The sequence below is a fragment of the Haliaeetus albicilla genome, chromosome 5, assembly GCF_947461875.1.
Source record: "Haliaeetus albicilla chromosome 5, bHalAlb1.1, whole genome shotgun sequence".
Classification (NCBI taxonomy): domain Eukaryota; kingdom Metazoa; phylum Chordata; class Aves; order Accipitriformes; family Accipitridae; genus Haliaeetus; species Haliaeetus albicilla.
The window spans coordinates 41,772,449-41,791,541 of record NC_091487.1 but is presented as its reverse complement, the minus strand read 5'-3'; the positions used below and the strand labels follow the sequence as shown (position 1 = coordinate 41,791,541).

Sequence of the window (19,093 nt, the reverse complement as noted above, 5' to 3'; positions counted from 1 at the left end):
GACCATGTAAAGCCCTTTGTCCCACATGTGGGTGCCTCCTAATTCTGCAGGTGCCAAGCTCGTGCAAGACCCAGCCAACAGCAAGGGCAGGTGGAACTGATGAATTCAAGGGCCTGCACATCCTTGCTCTTGTTTTGAGGGGGTTTAAAGCCAGCAGAGTGTTCTGTTCAGCTTGTATTTCTAGTTACTACACTACTACCCACTCACACAGGGGTGGGAAGGAGGATGGGTAGCCAAGAAGCAGTGAGGAAGCACACAGAGGAGCTTGGTGGTCAAGCAGTGGAGAACTTTATCAAGACTCTTTTGCCTTCTTGGGTGATTGGGTACCCATGGACTGCGTCTCCTCTGCCTCTGTCCAAAGCCTCCCTTGGAGGTGATCTATGCCCACAGGATGCCATATGACACGTGCCTTTCTTTCTCTAAATTCTTCCCTACAATGTGCCATGGTCCCAGTCACAAACCTGGCCCACAGGCTGCTGCTTGCCTCACCACCACCTCACAAACACAAAATACAAGCCAAGTTAATAAAATAAGCTTTTAATGTGGTCTGCCCTGAACCTGTTGGACTTAAACATTTCAAACTTTCTCAAGGCAACTAGCACCATGCTCATTATCATCTTAGCACCTTATTCCATGTGGGACTTGTACTCCACTGTTGTAGCTGAATTGCAATGAATTGCCACAGTGAAATTCTTTGGAGAAAAGTTTCTTTTCAGTCTCTTCTTTGCTCATCTGAGATTGCCATTCAGTGAGGTTGAGCAGGAATCCTTTGAAGGCTGCTGGCTGATCGTAAGGGAGCTTCAGTCTCTCAGCAGGTTAAGGGACACAAAAGCATAGTCCCTTGTCTTATGTTATTTCTTTTTCTGCCTTTTCCGTGCCACTGCTGTGTGCAAGGCCTGCATAATGAGGTCTTCGTTATTTAGGATGTTGTATTCACCCAGCTGAACCAGACGGTCATATGCTTTCTCAGTGTACTGAATTGAATATGTTGAGTAAGGGGAACAGCGGCCATAGAGATCAACTTTGCCATCTTCCATCTCTGATTCTAAGCGCTTCTGACCTAGGAGGAAGGGGTGACAAATCACTGCTGAGAGATGGGAGTTACTCTGGTCAGAAGCAAGCAAACTCTTAACAGAGCAGGGAAAGGAGATGTCTCTCCACAGAGAGAGTTCATAATCTAAATTATTCTTGCGAGTTTAAAATTTTTTTTAAACAAATAATTCTGTTTCAGACTGACAGCTCAGTCCCTGGCTCAGGTGGATATTAGCTGCTTCACATGATGAGGGGACAAAAATGATGATTATTCCTCTTACGTGGGTCTACACTGCAGTTCTGAGCTGTACCTGTGGCTCACGTAGATACATCAAAGTTACCTGCAAACTATCTTAGAGATTGAAACAGCACAGCCACAGCATCAAATCTGACCTGGTAAAAAAGTAACTTTGGGCAACAGAGAGCTTTGATGTATTGAAATGAGCCAACAGTGAAGTTCAAGGGTTGGCATATTAAATATACTCCCTTTAATAGGCTGGCCATGATGTCAACCTTTTTTTAACATGTTTGATTACTTACCTGGTGCTTTGTATTTCTGAAAGGTATCATTAATCAGTGGGAAAAATAGCAGTACTGGCGCTCCTGGAGTCTCAGCACCATCAAAGAGGTAACACTCCTTCAGGTTTTTCCTGTCTTTTTCACTCAAGTCCACCCTGGGAAAAAGGATTCCCTGCTCTGAGCAGTACTTGCAGGTCTGGTCCAGAGCCTGGGTCAATGAACAGAACAGCACTAAGACTTAAAGAGGATTTCAGGGTGCAGGATTTCTTGGAGTCCAGTAACAAAGAGGGCATTTTCCAAGCTAGCTATGTGAAAGCTCTGAAACCCCTACTGGAAATCACTACATCATTGGAGAGAAGGTTTTTGTTTTCCCTGAGTTCTTAGCACAAAACATTTGTATCATACAAGAAAAACAAATGAGAATATGTACAGCCTATAAATGAAGTATCACACTGCAGCATTAAGCAAAAAATGCTAGTGGTTAAGGCTTCTAGTAGGAGCAATAGAGAAAGCACTTAAGTGTTAAAAACTTACAGGCATACAGCTGTTGAAGAAGAAACAGAGACTGCTTCAATTCCTCTCACCTGTATCTGAGATCCTGCACTGTAATTTAAATGCAGGATGACGTCCACCTTTCTCTCTGGTTTTAGAAGTGGCATGATGCTTGTATTGATGAAAAATCCTGTATCTACCAGAGACAGGAATTCCTCTGACTGTGTCAGCTCGTTGGGAAATGTGTCTAACACAGTATCTGAAAGGAAAGATTTTTCTTGCTGTAAGTGCAGTAGTGCAAAACTGGTTAGCCTGTTTTCCACTCTTACACCATGACCACAGAGCCCTAACTGGTTTCTGTCTTCAGGGAAGGGAGATTCACTGTATCCCTTCTCTTGTGCCCTCTGAACTCCAGCCACATGCAGTTTCAACCTGCAACGGCAACTTTCATGAAGGGGGTTTCTTGTGCCTCCCGACCGAGTGTGTCTTCAAACAAAGGGAAAGCCACCATCAGGACCCAGTGCCCCTGCCTCAGGCGGTGTGTGCCACCAGCAAACCATTGGCATGGAGCTCAACACCACACCATGCTACATCCCAGTGTGCCACAACTGATTGGTCTAATAGTGATTCTGCCCAAACATGGCCTTTAACCTTGGAGATAGGGTTTAATATCAAATCTGGGGTTTCATTTTGTTCTGCTTTTTTATTCTCTCTCCAGGCACACAGGTCTTCTCTTACCTTTCCATCTGCAGAAGTGCTTGTTCTCCAGGTAGTCATTATGCATCTGGAAACCCTTTAGGAAGTTGTGCTCCTGGGCAACACAGGGGCGGTCGGTAAGAGCGCCGCGGAGAGCGCTGCTGAGGGGGCCGGGAGGGGTGAACAGCCGAGTCCTCAGCTCGTGGGGCTTCAGCGGTAGGAGGGGTTCCTCCTCTGCATGGGGAAAGGCTGTTAAATTCTACTTGCCTACAGCAAGGTCATTGCCCAAGATGTCGAGGTAAGTAATAAAAATCAGTGTTTTATTTATTTAAAAGGCCTAGGATAAAAGACTCGATGAGCACAAGTGACCAAATGAAAAAGAAAATAAAACCCTACTCTTACCAGCCAAATACCATTTCTTTACACAGTTCAGACTTAGATAAAAAACCTGCCCACTATCAGGCAGCCATAAAAATCTGCACCAGACATATGCACACTTGTGGAACAGACTGAATGCAGGCTTTGGAAAAGGATAAGTGTTGTACTTATTTGTATTACAGTAGCTCCTATTTTATGTAGTCAAAATCTTTTTGCTTTATTAATCATTTACAAATCAATCTTATTATTCCTGAACATTTTACTCCTCTGCTAACATCAGTGTTGAGCCCTCAGTGAGCACGTAGATCACAAGACTGGAGATTTTTAAATTACCCAATTATGTTTTGCAGTATGAGACTTTGAATCCAATTCCTTCCAGAAAGGCAATGTGGTCTTTGAAGAAACACTCCAAAAAATGACAGATACACTGTGCACATCTCACATAGCAGATAGTTGTGATGGTTTATCTGACATTAACTCTATCTAACAATAAATACACAATAAGGAAGAAGTATGATAATTTACCTATATTGTCGATTTTGTCCCGGGTCCACCTGTGCCAGAAATCTTCTGATGAATGGGATGAATTCCAGATATATAACACATTCAATGAAAATAAACTACTCCACATGCCTGTAAAAGGAAAGAGCTTTCTAACTCAAACATTCACACATCATGGATCACAAAACTGTTCTCATGAGATGAGATTCGCAAGGTTTATGCTTTTCCTTAGTTTGTTTTAAATGGATGATGTGTCATTTTTATTTGGCTGCTGGTTTTTAAACCTTATTTTGGTATCCAGTTGTTGTCTTATGGTACTTAGGGCTGGATATATATTTTAACGAATGGTGAGATTTTTGTGAATTAATATGACCTAAGGACCTTGGGTTTTCAGAAAAAAAACCAAGTATCACAAGGCTTGTATAAAAAGAAAGGATGAAATTTTGCAATCTGAGATATTTGATGGGGAATTACATTGATAAGGGTCTAACTACAACATGATCTTACAGCCTCTGATTTGTAGACTTCCTTTTTTGAGAAGCAGCCTGTTAGCACATCAAGGGATCAGTTTTGACCATGCATTTTTGAACTTGAGAAAAAATTTCTTTGGTTATCCGTTAGGGCACAAGTTCTCACTGGTTTTTGGTTCAGGAAGTGCAAATGTATGCACATCCAGCATAGGCTTGGGCTAAAATAGTACAGCGTCTCCCTCACTCTAAGTGAAGTGGCCAGTCGAAGAGAAGTTTGCATCTCGAACCACTCACATGTTGACAGCTTGTCTCTTTGTCTGGAAAACACCTATCCATGCTCTACTTCAGTCAACAGCAAAAATGCTTCTGGCTATGACTATGCTGTTTTCCCCCCCAGGCTTGCCCAGACAATGTGGAAACTGGAGCCAGTGATGTGTGGCCAAAGCAGAAGACTGTCTGGAGCTGGGGGGACCTGGCATGCCCAAAGACACCCTGATGCAGTGGAGGATCCGCATGAAGGCTCATGTTAACTCTCTATAGGAAGCACACAAATTACTGACTACCTGTGAGACAGGCAAGAGGCTCTGGAGTTCACCCTTCTGGAGTAGCATGAGCAGAACTGTGGATTCCCAGGGACCCGAATTTTATTGTTGGACTGGAAGTGATACTATGTTTTTATTCAAAAGTAGCTTTAAAAGTGAAAATAACCATTTGCCTGTCACTTTGAAGTTTCTTTTTTAGAGTAAGCTGAATCCATTATAGCAAGTATTAATTCAGCAATGGGATATTTATCCTCTGCAGTGAAACTGCCCTGTCAGTCATGCACCAGTGTTTTATCAGTGCTTAGTTTATATACCTCACAATTAAAAAAAAAACCAACAAAAACCAAAACCAAAACAAAACTTATTCCAATGTTTTTAACAGCTTACCTTCTAAGAAGCAGATCCGGGATTCAGGGACCTTCTTCATCAACCGACCCATGAAGAACTCACTGCCAAAATCCTCAGCACGAACAAAAGCTCCATATTTTTGCAATCCCACCTCGTAAGGGGTGAACTCCACCCATTCTGTGAAAAGGAACACAAAGAAAAGAACAATGTTTTACTACAGCTCCTTAGCTGTAGATTAAAATGATGTTGCTATCACGGGAATGAAAGGAGTTAAAAATTAAAATAATTTCTGCATTTAAGTCTAATATTTCAGACTAATAGCAGTGAGTTATAAGCATGGTACAAATGAAAACTTGTAAACATGAGAAGTCTTTGGAATATTTTTGAGTCTGTTGCATAGGCAGTCAAACTTTCACCTGACTACAAGGACATTATATGAATAGACATCAGCTGAGGTTCTGGTCTTTAAATGAGAGGGCTTTTTTTAGACTATCTATAAAGACTGTCCCATGATTTACTAGCTTAAACATAAAGACAAATGATTCTCAGAAGTCTCACAATTACCTTTGAAATCCAGAGTGCTGTAGTTGTTCTTGACATTGACTGCAGTATAGATAGGCAATGGGTTCTGACCACGATCAATGGCCCGTTGCTGATCAGAGAGTCTATGGTTGTCTTTCTGTGATTCCAGAAATACAGTTACACTGAGATGAAAATTAGCACAGGAATGTTTTCTCTGCATCTAAGCTTGTAGGGCAGAAATATTTCTGCCTCTAATGTATAATGTGTGCTGGGCTTAAATTCTGAAATGTTCTATATTTTTCAAAATTCCTGTGAGCATTCTGTTACTGAAATATCTGCAGGCATCCAATCTGATGCCAGATTATTTGACAACCCATTAGGATGAAAATGGAAGGAAATGATGAAGAGCAGAAAGCAATACTTTTGGTATAAACCAGCTTAACGTGTTATGCTGCAAATTTATGTAAGACCTCCCACATATTTCAAAAGTCTGCAGGTCCTTTTGTTAATACCTCTCATGGGCATTGATAATGTCTGTAAATTTGCTATTTCTGAATAAAATACCTGCAGCATATATATAAACAAAAATCTTAAAATATAATATTTTTTCAAAATGTTAATCTTGGAGTTTTCTCAGAAAAACATATCCAAAATCTCACAAGCAATAATGCTGACTTCCACAGTGGTTGGGTATCTAAAAGACTGCCACTAAATGTTTTGGAAATGTCTGTGTATTTGCATACACACAGTCTCATAGCAAACTACTTCTCTCAGAACAAACAGGAAAATATCTTCTCCAGAAATTAATTTTCAGAAAATTGCAAGCCACTGTAAACGCTGCTTTATGACATACTGTACCCCATCGTGCAACAAAGATTCCAGGACAAGCCCCCAGAGATCTATAAAAGATGTTTTGCGGCCCTCTCTTTTCCGTTGACACAGCTGCTTTTTGTAATACTTCAAATACTCCAAGGAAAGGGAATTTATTTTGCATTTTGTCATATGTTTTCGAGCCTCGCTGATCTGCTTGTCGAGATCCTTTTGTGACCAGTCAGCATCTCTGTACAAGTTTGACATCGTCCTAGGAAGAGGAAATATATATTGAAGATGGAAGAAAACCACACTAAGGTTTGAAGTAGGCAATGGCTACATCTTATGTTTCTGTTTTAAGTTCTTGATTTGAAATTAAGCAAAGGTTTCCCGTCTTCAGTTCCCCAAGAAACTATCATGGTCCCTTTGAAGTCACAGTCATTATCCATGACAAAATGGCTTGAGAAATTTTCCATAAGCTGTCCTTAGAAAACACTTGTTTTAATGTTGTTGCACGTTATGTGACTTTCTCCCATGAAGAGACTTTAATCTGTTAATTTTGGAAGATCAAAAAAAGAGGACTGCTGCAAAGGCATTATAGGTAGACTGCTGCACGTTCAGCCCCAGCCTACTTCAGCGCATTGGTGTCATCAGAAAGACTGCAGCCAAGAGCTGCCCAGTTTTACTCACCATGTAGTACCAGACAAGCCAGTCAGGTATGTGGCACAGTCCAAGACATTGAGTTTCTTGAGCCCCCGCAGGCTGCCATACAGGGCGGTCAAAGATCTCATCCCTCCTCCTGTAGTCATGATGGCCACCACCGGGGTCTGTGCAGCACACAAGCAGAAAGGGCTGGCGTCAGACAGCGGGCTGCAGCTGGCTGTGGCTCCCAGCAGAAACCTCCTGCTACACAAAGCCTGACAGCACCACACGTGCCCAGACACAGAATTCTTTCCAAATGATTTCTACTGAAATATAGGCTACCGTTTATTTTATAAAGGAGAACAGGAATAAAAGTAATGACAATTTTTGCTTAGATAACTGACACTTGTCTCTGACATGTTCAACACAGATGTTTGGTAAAAAAACAAATGAAAATGCATTCATTCAAACCAAAAGAGAGAGTAAGAGAGAAAAAAATCAGTTGTAAAGGCAGGAATTAAAAAGAAATCTCACAGGTCGAAGAGAGGAGGAAGGAGTATCGACAAGGCTAACAACCATAGGGTAAAGACTGTGGAAGAAGCCATTTCTGTATAAGGAATGTCTAGCCTGGCTTGCAATGAAGGTGTAGCAGGAGAGGAGTTAGTTAAACTCAGGACAGCAACTGCAAAGGACACAAACAACAGGGTAAGATTAGAGGTATGGGGCAGTATTGGAAGTGTACAAAAGTTTAAAGATGAGAAAAGACCAGAAAAAAATGTAACTGGGAAGAAGAAGAGGTCATATTATGCTGTTATGCCCCCACCGCTAAGCACTCATTATATGTTTTGAATGTTTGCCCTACAGACCTCATGGTCCAGCAGATCCTGTTCCAGCTGCAGGACCTTCTTCAGAGCAGGAGCAACATAATTCCGCCTTTTGCAGAGAAAGTCTTGCTCCTGCATGCAGAGGTCAAAACCTAAACGCACATCCAGTTGGTCTGGGCTGGAGCAGAGATCAGGAAAAAGGAATATTCCGTTTTATTATTGGTAGACAAGCTCAGAGTTTCCAATACAAGGAAATAAACCAGATCCACAAAGTACCGCTTTTACAGGAGAAGCCTTTCCTACACTCCCAAGCAGGTATACAATGCTGCATGAAAGAATGATAGAAAAAGGGACTGCTAAATTTCTAAGCATTTATCAAAAGAAAACCTAAGGAAAGACATTCCTGCAGATAATTTCTGAGACATCTGCTGTCTGGATTCTCTCATACTTTAACCTGCACTGAGAGCTGTAAGAAAAACTTCTCACGTCTGCCTTGAAGTAGGCAGCACAGTTTACCTACTTCATGATCAACAGTACCAGGTGATCAGCTGCACTCTTACACAGTGTTAAAGGTTACAGACTGTGCTGAGCATAATGCTGACTAGCTTAAGCAGCTTGTAATATTATTTCTTCTATTTTATGCATCTTTTCTTTATTCATGTCTCATCATGGATTATCTACACCTGTTGTTAACTTTACACATATAGTTTGCTTTCAGCTCATGTGAATTCCACATCACTTGGTCATACAACCTACTATCCTACTGTGAGTGCCTCCTCCCCAGTAAAGAGCCAAGGGTGAGATGAGTTCAGCTAAGGACAAGTTAGCCTCCAAGAGCAGCCAAGTCTCTTACCAGTCTTCTGCCTTCACATATAAATCAAATCTTTTATCCTGGAAAGCAAGAATGTGAACAATGTAAGCATGACAACCTGCTTTAGTACTCCTCCCCTGCAGCCCCAGGAGGAATTTTAGCCTGTGCTGTCCTAGTAATGTGGGTACAGATCGGGAACTCTGAATAATCCAGCAACGTATATGAATTGACTGCACTGGTTTATTGTCAGGGAAGTTGTTCAGTAATTCCAAGTGTTCTGTAGTGAATGTAATGTCTGAGGACAACTGCTGTTTACAGAGGAAAGTAATGATAATATATACCTTACCCACCTCTACTAACATTACCTCTCTTAGGCAGCCAGCCAGGCTGCAACCACACTACTATTCTACACCACAGCATTTGCTCCTCCCTTTCTGTGGCTTACACCCCACAACAGCCATGTTCCTTTCGTTCTGTATGGATTTTTTTTAACCATGAATCTAAAAGTGCTTTGCAAAGCATAGTCAGCATCAGCAAAAGACTGGCGCTACCTGAGTTCGGTCAGGTGCCCCACTGGTGTGTGTTTAGCTCGCGTTTAGCATGAAATAAGATCAGGATGGAGTAACGAGATCCCCTGTATTCCCATACCCATTCAAAGAGAACAAGGCACAACCTGGCCTTATCACCTAAAGACCTACCACTGTTAGATTGTGACATTTTTTATCTGTAGGCTTTGATCGTCAGAGAGTACCCTCGTAATCATCAGGGGGATAGAGTTCCACGCTCAGCTTTCTCAACCTCTCCCACAAAAGAGCAGGCACTCACCTCTGCTAAGATCATGTTTTTTCCACTTGGAAGGGAATGAAGTTCCACGTTTGCAGAGCCTGTATCACACACACAGGAGTGCTGAAAAAATACAAATATATCCAAGTTTATATTGTAAGGAGTGTTAGTCTCTTTCCACAATGCAAATTAATGTTACTATTTATGGTGCATGTTACTCTACATGCCACTATTATGTTTTATAAAGTCTAGTTATAACATACAAAGGAGGGAGGTTGTTTCTTCCTTGGTAGCGTAACATCCAGTGTTGGCTGCTTGTATCTGGCATAGTGAAATTTGGCAGGAGAGGAGGAGCTGAAGACCAGATCCGATCCCAGCATAATGTCTTGGGTGCCCTCATAAGAGCCTTGCACTTTAAAGGAGAATTCTTTCTCTAAGGAAGTGACACAAAAGCAGACACAGAGTAGTTTTCTCATCAAAATTGGAAACAAAGGTTCTTACAGAGTATATCACAAGGCTGTCCTCATGTTTTGGATTCGTCGGGTATTATTTCATTCTTACATTAAGCCAATTGCCTTCATAGTATTAGCACATCAAGATTTAAAAATAGCTAATGGAGAAATAACCTCACTTGATAAAGATTTCTTCTTTTTCTTCTTCTTCTTCTCAACCACCTGAACTTCCAAGCTGCAGATTTTGCGAGACTGTAAGAGACACAAACAATAAAATACCTCATGGCAGGGAATTTTCCAGTCTGAGTTTCTGTTTCCTAGTCTAAGCTCCTACTGATGATGATATGAATGCTATACAGGCAGTGCACTTTGTCCTGAGGAAAACATTTTCTCTCAACCATGACCTCGATTTCAGATTCTGGCTGGAACAGGAGAAGTCTCTGAGAAACTGGATGCAGCCAGGGCAAGGCTGGGGGTGCAGTGTGGATGAACAGGGCTTGCAGAAGGGAGAAGGTAAGGGCAAAGTGAAAAACAGCACTCCCAGGACGCGGACAGAGATGCAGAGGACTGATATAAACAAAAATAATGAGGAAACAAAGCTAATACATGAGCAAATGGCATGGTCAGGAAGTCCCTGTGTAAAAAGCGCAGTTATGAATGCAGGAAATGACATGTGCCTGGGACAGGAGAAACCCCACTGCTTTGGCAATACAGGAATTTGGGAGGAGTGATGTCCAAGGGAGAGTTCACTGCTGCGCCGATGTCTCAGACCTAAACCACTTCCATGCATTGCCTTTGCAACACCAGAGGGATGCTAGCATGGGGGACCTCCCTGCTGTTCCAGCCACAGCCTCTCCACAGGTGCCATCCACAAGGATGTGTCGTGAGGCAGATGATGAAGAGGGAAATCACAGTGTTTCAGTGCTGGCTTTGCTCAGTCCAAGGGTATGTTGGCCTGATGACTGTGAGTCAAGTGAAACAAGTGTGGCAACACGACAAGAAAGATGACAAAACATAACACTCACCACTAGTACTCCATTAGTAATGATGGTTTCAGGAGGGCCTGAGCTAGGAAACAGAAAGAAAAATACATTTTTTAATAACTCAGTATAATTACAGTATAATTCATGAGACACACCCCTCTCCTGATTTTCCTCTTGCTTATTTTTAGCTGCGTATTGGATTTGAAAGAGAAGTCCCAGGAGACTTGTGATACAAGTTTCCTCACTCAACTCTGTCAAGGCACAGTTGTCATCCTACCGGCTCATCCAGTCCTGGAGCTCAGGGGAAAAAAAAAAAGGTACTGCAGGCCCAAACCATGCAGTGATTTTATGGTGAGCCCCAAGCTGAGGCTACAGATGGTTTCACGGACTCCAGTCTGTTAAAAATTGCAGTTTGTCGGAGGATGGGACAGAAAGGGCTCTAGATCAGAAATCCCGTGCGTTATTCCATGTTGTGCTTTGAAGGGAGGCGAACCTCCCGGCTGATCTTAAAGACAAACGTGTAACAAAACAGCAGTCCCAATATTCTCGTCTTAAATAGTATTCATTACACTGGGCAAAGAAAAGGTTTTAGGGTGTTCTCCCTGTCCGCCTGAAGTTCATAGGAGGTCATCCTGGCACGCACCAATTCGTCACACAGCTCATAGCACGGATTCCTCAGGAAACAGTGTTCATCATCAGCATCATCAAGGAATGATGTACACTGGACAATTAGGCTAGATTATTTCATGCCTCTGAATTGCTGTTTCTTTTTGCTGCAGATTATGTTGCATTTCACGTTTACTCACATATTATCCAATGCAAATCCCACCTCTAGCTCCTCTTGTCTCTGGAAAACAAAGAAAGAAAAATGTTTTTGGCACTAGTCTACTGGCAGTTCTCATAATGCAAGTTCTCACTCTCACAATGTAGGTATGCAAGCACTATTTGCAACTGGCAGAGCATGTAAAAGAGAGGCCCCCGCCACCTCACATCTGTGCGTCTTGAGCCTCAAGGTTCTTTATTGATAGGAAGTTTCTGGATGGCTGTGATAGCAGTTTTTAACAAAGAAAGTACTTGGCTTGCCTGCTTCTGCTGGGACACAAGGGACTGAGCCGGGCAGAGGTGCTGTCTGCCAGCCAGAGAAAGAGGGTCTGCTGAGGGGAGCAGCCAAAGCTTTCTGGTGTAAGGAGTGGAAATGGTGACATGCAAAGCAGGTGTGGAAGAGGACAACCACTTCGTTTGGCAACATGTTGAGGGCACTGGGGCAGAGGTAAATCTGACATTAAGGCCTGGTCTATGGGGCGGTGGAGAAGAGTATAATCCCTAGGAGGAAGAAAGCATGGGACAGAGGAAAACAAAGGTGGGGACAGAAGGGATGATGAACAGAGAAGTGAGATCACGCTGTAGGTTGCTTAGTTGCTCAAACTACCTATTGCACTAAAGACACCCAAAAGTTATTAATACAGGACAAAAAAAATTTACGAAGGCCTGAAGAGGATGAGCTCTTACTACTGTAGCTGTGCAAACGCAGTAATGAAAGGCTTGGATATGGCACCTGTAACCACCCAGACAGTAATGAGCTGGGTTACAACTAGCCAAATGTTTCTATTTTACCAAGGGCTACTGGAAGTCTACACGCTGCTCCTCTGGTATTTTGTAGAGAAAGAAATGGTCAAATAAGGCATTTCAAGGCAACAAACTGCAGAGTGGAGTTTGGGAGTGTAATTAATCAATGGAATGGTGCATGACAGATGCACAGAAGACTGGGAGGGAACTGGAAAAGGAGAGGGATGGACAGAACATACCGGGAAGTGGGATGTACGACTTTCAGAGCCTCCCTGGACATTCAAATTAGGAATATTTCTTGTTGCCAAGTGGAGTGGCATGACTTAGGCACCTTATTTAACACCCATGCCACAGTTCATAATTAGCAACTAGTCTGGTTCGACACTTGGTTCTTATCACAGAGTTATTACTTCCTAATTACTAGGTTAAGTAACAAGTTTTGACAAAAAGCATCATGTACTGGTGCGGACAGAGTCCTCGATCCTCAATCCTCAATGGGGGCAGACTCAGCAAAGTGACAATTTTGCAAAGACACCTGAAGTTTGTGAGCCTCTGTGGCCAATACCAAACCCTTCAGTGTGCCTACAGATCCAGGTGAGAAGAGGCTTTCCCATGTCAGAGTGAAAAACAACTCCCTTTCATGTGTCTAGGCAGTCCATACACAAGAAGTAAAAAAAGATTTTGCAAATAACATTTTAGACAGAAAAGCAAACACGTTCTTTCCAACCTATTCCATTTCTTATTTCAGACCTCACCTGTGAATCACACTTGAAGTGCATGAAGACTTGCTCTCCCAGGGAAAGTTTGGCTATATCGAAGTACACCGTGAAGAGGTGGTCATCTTGAGTAGCCACGTCCTTATCATAGAGCACCAGCTCCAGCACATTCTGGGAAGGGAAGGGAAGGACTTTAGAAGTGTGTCAGTTTTCATTCAAAGCAGGAGATCCTGGGGACAGCTGTTTTAGTCAGCTGTTGTGAGGAGTGGGAGGGTGTAAAGAAAAAGAGCAGGTAAGGAAGGAGGCAGAGGGGAAAATCAACTTTATGTAGGCATCTGCCTACAAGGAGGAATGAGAGGAAATCACAGACATCTCAAAGGTCATATTCTACCCATGGCTGAGAGATACTTGTCTTTCATGGCATGGAAAACTGTCATAAAACTATGTTATTCTCACATCTTTCTGCATCTTTCCTTGCCTCTTGAGAAAATTACTTAAGTCCCCTTTGCAAAAGGATAAAACCTGCTAGTTGCCCCCTAGGTCCTGGTTAACAGGGAAGTCCCAGCTCAGTACCTTGACCTGACTCTGGATCCTGAAGTAGAAGGTTTCATTCCAGACTGGATCTTTGCAATTCTTGATGGGTTTAGTCTGAAATTTGTCAGTTGAAGCAGTTGGCAGCCACAGGCTCACATAGCAGTCAGTCTGGCTTACTGTATGTTAAAAAACACAAACACAATTAAAATGAGGATTTGCTCTGGAAGAAAGAATGAATTGAACAACATGAAGCTTTGCTTTCAGAGAGAGACACTGTGATAATGATGACATATTTGTCCAACATAAACATTACAATTTAGGTAATAGGAATGGAGAAAAAAGAAGAGGGACACGCTTCTTCTCTGAATAAATATGGTTAGACATATAATAAATGCATTAAATGCATTTGGTTCAAAGGGGTTTCTCCTCCTTCTATGTCATCAGGCAACCAGTTTAGCCCAAGATAAAATAATTCAGTACAACCACAGCACCCTATGTTTGCAAGCATTAAGGAAACACAGCGATAACTTCTATTTTAGCCAGACAGAAAATTTTTTAAAAGCCCAAAACATAGGGGGAAAAAATGCTTCTTGATTTCTGCATAAGTAAAACTACAATCTTCTACTATATTTCAGTTGCAGGCCATCAGAAGTGAACCTACAAAATGTAACACCACCTAATGGGGTTTTATCTGCGAAAGCTGGTACACAGGGAATCAGGGTATGGTAATTTGGATTACTTAGCCTTGAGAAAGCTTTGAGTACAAGCTAAATTTGAGATAAGGCTACTCCATTTTCAGTATTTGCTCCATTATCCCAATCTGTTTGTGTGGTATTTGCTACATAAATATACTCCAGAGGAAAATACAGGAGATCTTTCCACATATCTTGCTTTCAACAGACTGCAGAGCTTTCCCTGCTCCCTTTGGTGATGCAGAGAAATATGTGCCATAGGTACAGCTGTGACCTTACAGAGTTACCTCTGCACAGAACAGGGTTGATGCAAAGAAAACCAACACACTGTGTTCATTGCTGGAACCAGCATGCCAGTGAGAGGACTTTCTCCATCCATGGAAGAAATCCAGAAAGCACTTTTTTGTGTAGCAAGACTAGCTAGTATCCCATGAAGGTTAAGGAGACCGTACAGAGCACTACAGATACTTACAGACATCTGCCTGGTGGATATTTCTTGCTCTTATGACTCTTACAGTCAGTAAGTAACACAGAGATGATTCTATCTGCGGGGGAAAAAAAAGCCATACAAAAGACAGGAATGAATGCTAAAGGTAGATAGCATATTTAGAAGATAGAAATGATCAAGAGAGAGAAATACCCAAATATCATTTACAGGGACATAACTGCTCCTCTCGAGCTGAGCTCACCTCTGACTTTTTCTTGTGAGAAGATTTTCTCTAGTTTTGAACCATGTAAATTCTGCATAGCTGGAGTTTCTTTGCACTGTTTTGGATAAGAAGTGCAAACTCAGTGTTTTACACCTGATAAGAAACTCTTGTTTGCTCCCTTTGGCTTCCCTCTTTCATATTAGCCCATGTCTCCGACATTAAGGCCTCATGCTTGACTTCTTAGTCTCTCATATTGCTGTTCTGGTCCCATGTCAGACCCCAAACACAAGTCCATATCCCTTCTCCTTTTACCATAAAATAAACAAATAAATACCATTAATCTCCATTTCCACCTAACCTTTTATTTCTACAGTCACAGAAAGGGGGAAAAGACACAATATGTTGGAATATAAATCAGCAGGAAAATTTTGCTCCAAAAGTTCTAAAATGGAAAAGGCGCTTAGTGCAACTACAGGCCCACAGACAGATAGTGATACCTCCTGCTCACTCCATCTATACTGCAAAATGACTATTAAAAGACCATTGCCAGTCCTGAAGTGGCATTTGCATAACACTGACCTCAGTAGTCCCACTGAGAAGGATGTGTGACACAGGTACTGCTGGAAAGGAGAGCAGGACTTTTGCTCTAGTTGGCCTGAGCAAAACAACTTGGTATGTACTGTGTTCATAATGTGCCATGCTTGCTGTCCATAAATAGTGAAGTGTATTGATATTCATAGTCTCAATGGAATATATATGTCCATGTGATGTCTCTCATAATGTTTAACCTGAGTGTATTAATGCATGCAGCTGGGGCTAATGAATATATGTTGTTGAGATCGGGGGCAGTTAGCAAGTAGGCTAATGAAGAAACAGGTAAAATTAGCCTCCAGGTAACCAAAGCACCCCATTCTAGGAAAAGGCACCAACGACACTTGTGCTGTTCAGCTGCACAGCAGGTAACCGTGTGTGCAAATCAAGGATGTCAAACCACCGCTAAGAGTCCAAAGAGTAGCTGTGGATAAGACCATCAAAGGCACTTGCATTTGTGTCTAAACCCTAACTCCTAAGGCACAGAAATGAGGCAGGTACAGGTGGAAAGTGTTCGGTAATTACAGAGCCAGTAACTTGTGCTGCCAGTGGCTGGCTTTGGAGAAGGCACTTTCCTGGAAGGGCTCAACCCAGTTTCAGGGATCGGCTCCCCTGGAGCCACCTTCGTGGCTCATGGTGATCCCAAAGAGCCAGGGAAGGAGTGCAGATTGAACAAAGTACTCAGGCATGTGGATGTGCCCTGTCATAACCAGGAAGCCTTGGCTTAGCCATCACGGAGGTATAAATAACAAATGGCCAAAATCCCATCGGCGGTGTGAGTTTTGCCTAAAAAACTTTGAGAGGTTTGGTTTGTTCTTCTGAACCTGCCGTGATCCCTGCAGTGTAGAGAGTTGTGTTTTAGGGAGTATTTTCTCATCTTTGGGGTTTCCATTCAACTAATCAACAGAAAGGGGTGGCAATTCCTTAAACTGTAAGCACAACACTTGTTGCTCAGCAGCTTAACTCAGCTCGAAACAGAACAAGGGAGAGTTCCTAATTATTACTAAGTGGCCTCAAACTACAGAGAACAAGGTCAAAAAACTTTTTCACCACATCTGGTCCTCTCATTTCCTAGAGGAAAGATTTCATATAACATATCTGAAGTCTCCTGGAAAACTATTAGGTTAATCCAGGAAATCAGGCATTGAAAAATCCACTTCAAGGTTGTGCCATACTCTTTGAGGGAGTAAGTGGCACAATTTCACAGCTATTACTACCTACACTGACAGTAAATTTGCCCTTGTGCTTTAGTAAGACATATGTAGCAGAAAGCCTATTCCAACCCATCCTTTTAAAGATATTAGCCTTGTTAAAACAGGGTTCATTTCCCATGTGCCAAGGATAGAAAACAGCACTAGGACTTTAATGTGAAGCAAGACTGCCTAAGTGAAGCGATCAAAACGATAAGTGGGACAGTGTTTCATGGGGGAAGCTGGATGGGTTATGGCAGCTAATTAGACTGTTTGGCAGAGGCTGAACTTTATCTGTTCTCACCCAGGCTCCACCCAGCAGGAAAGTCTCCTTTACAGCTTTCTTTTGAAATTCTCCTTTGCAGTACCTTTGTAACAGGAGTCGACTGCTCCCCATCAGGATTCAGCCTCATAATTCCTTCTCTTAGCCGAGTGGTTTGAGTGATCAGCTCCTGCAACAAGAAGTGCCGACGTTACCCCTGGAAAAACCATCCTGTCTCTTAAAAGCAATCCTCATAGGGAATTGAGAACCACAGCACAGCAGTGGACGGGAGCCCATGGTCCGTGCTGGCCGCAGAGCCTTGGCAGGTACAGGTGTTTCCTGCTGTGCCCGGTGCCGCTGCCTGCGCTGTGCTTGTCCCAGTAAGCCCCAGCAGAGGTGCAGCAGCCACCAAAAGGTCCACCCTTTGCATGACACAGGGGAGGGAAGGCAGCTCCCAGCCCTGGCTGTTAAAGGAACAGCATACCTGTCTCCTGTCAACACACCCCATCATTGATCTTTCACCTTGAAGCACATTTCCATACTGTTTAATACTTATTCTGAAGTTGCATGTATCATGTCTCTAAAATGAAAAAAGCCCCTAAATATACAAAATGCTCCCTTTGTAAATAAACTTTTACTCCCCAAGTAGTTTTCACTTCCTTCCTATTTTTTTTTTTTTGCTATCATTTTTTAGATTTCGATAATGAGCTCTTGAGGCACTGACTTCCTTCATCCCACACAGAGTCATTTATAGTCAATGGTAGGTCAAGAAAGTAGTACCACCTTTGCACTATGTGCAGCATAACCAGCTGAGATCCCAGATGCCTTGCTTTGCTCTGCACTCTTCTTACCTGAGACAAAATGCCATCTTGCTCCATTGTGGTCACTGCCATATACACGTCCAGTCTTATCTGTGGCAATGCAATTTCACATCTCGCAGCTTCCACAGCCACCAATAGTTTAAATGTCTTATACACAGGTGAGCAACTGTTTTATAAACTGACTCAGAGCCCCACCTCTGCCTGATTTCTTAAACGTAGTTATTCCCCTCCCATTTTCTTATGCTAGGAAGGTGAATCCTGTGGTCAAATAAATAGGAAAAAATACCTTTGCCTGTACAGTAGGTAGAAGTATGCTGTTTGAGTCACTTTGCCCAATAGTGGCCAATGGCAGGTTTATAACTAATGCTAAGAGAAGTATGCCCTTTTATGTGAGCACTGAATTTTCCACTTAGCAAGACCTCAAAGCCTACAGAAATACATACTCTGCAATAAGATGCAGCAACAGCACATTAATTGGATTTAGGTTCTCTGTGACAGTAAGGAGATAGGATAAAACAGCTAATGAAAAAAAGGGACAACACTATTGCGCTCAAACTAAATTGGTTCTTGCAAAAACCAGTTTAAGGCTTTCTGTACCACACATCGCTCCAATCCCAGGTCTAGGTGTGCAGAGCAGACACACTCATATGGTGGTTTGTATCTACTCAGCCTTGGTCCAGCAGGGCTGGGTCTCTCCTCAAGTTGTATCCTTTCCCCCTTCTTTCCTATGGCTCATTATTATTATTTTTGTTTAGACGAAGAGTCCTGAAGCAATGAGTTTCCTTAGCTTAGCTCCAGCCCCTGTGAATACTTCTGCACCACTTTCCAGCTCAGGCTGATTCTGGCTGTAATCTAGCTGCATTTAAGCACCTGTGTCTGACCCAATAAACCCTGCCAGCCAGAGGCAAAACTCAGCACCGGCTGCACACCAGCCTCTGCACCATCCTCAGCACACCTGCGAAGCCACCGCCACAGCAAGACACCTGCACCTGCCTCTGTGAGCACCCAACTGAGCCCTGGGCCATCGAAACCGGCGTGGGTCCCAACTCACTGGAACAGGATTAAAAAGGGCAGCCAAAAGCCGTTGTATCTTCCACAGGTCATAAATTAAAATCTCTGGGGCAAGGGAATCCTTTGGCTTCCCTGCTCTCCTCGTACACTGTCTATGAGCACAAAGTTACCCATTCCCTGAGCGTTCTTGAGCTTACTGGTTAAATGTTGCTACCAGCCAGCACAGTTCCCCTTTGAGCATTCCCCTGCAAAATA

General features: G+C 42.7%; 1 protein-coding gene across 1 annotated transcript; it reads right to left on the bottom strand.

Moving 5' to 3' along the window:
• Positions 1-538: 538 nt before the first annotated feature.
• Positions 539-17,971, bottom strand: LOC104325161 (cytosolic phospholipase A2 epsilon). Its single transcript, XM_069784389.1, has 21 exons — positions 17,858-17,971; positions 17,113-17,196; positions 14,786-14,858; positions 13,661-13,797; positions 13,127-13,258; positions 11,612-11,652; positions 10,848-10,890; positions 10,002-10,074; positions 9,634-9,803; positions 9,413-9,493; positions 8,630-8,667; positions 7,819-7,954; positions 7,001-7,137; positions 6,359-6,581; positions 5,543-5,657; positions 5,018-5,155; positions 3,643-3,750; positions 2,782-2,973; positions 2,136-2,302; positions 1,573-1,759; positions 539-1,060 (listed from the first exon to the last, which is right to left on the bottom strand). The coding sequence occupies exons 1-21, from the start codon at positions 17,897-17,899 to the stop codon at positions 852-854; spliced, it is 2,526 nt and encodes an 841-aa protein (XP_069640490.1). The 5' UTR covers positions 17,900-17,971; the 3' UTR covers positions 539-851.
• Positions 17,972-19,093: the final 1,122 nt, after the last annotated feature.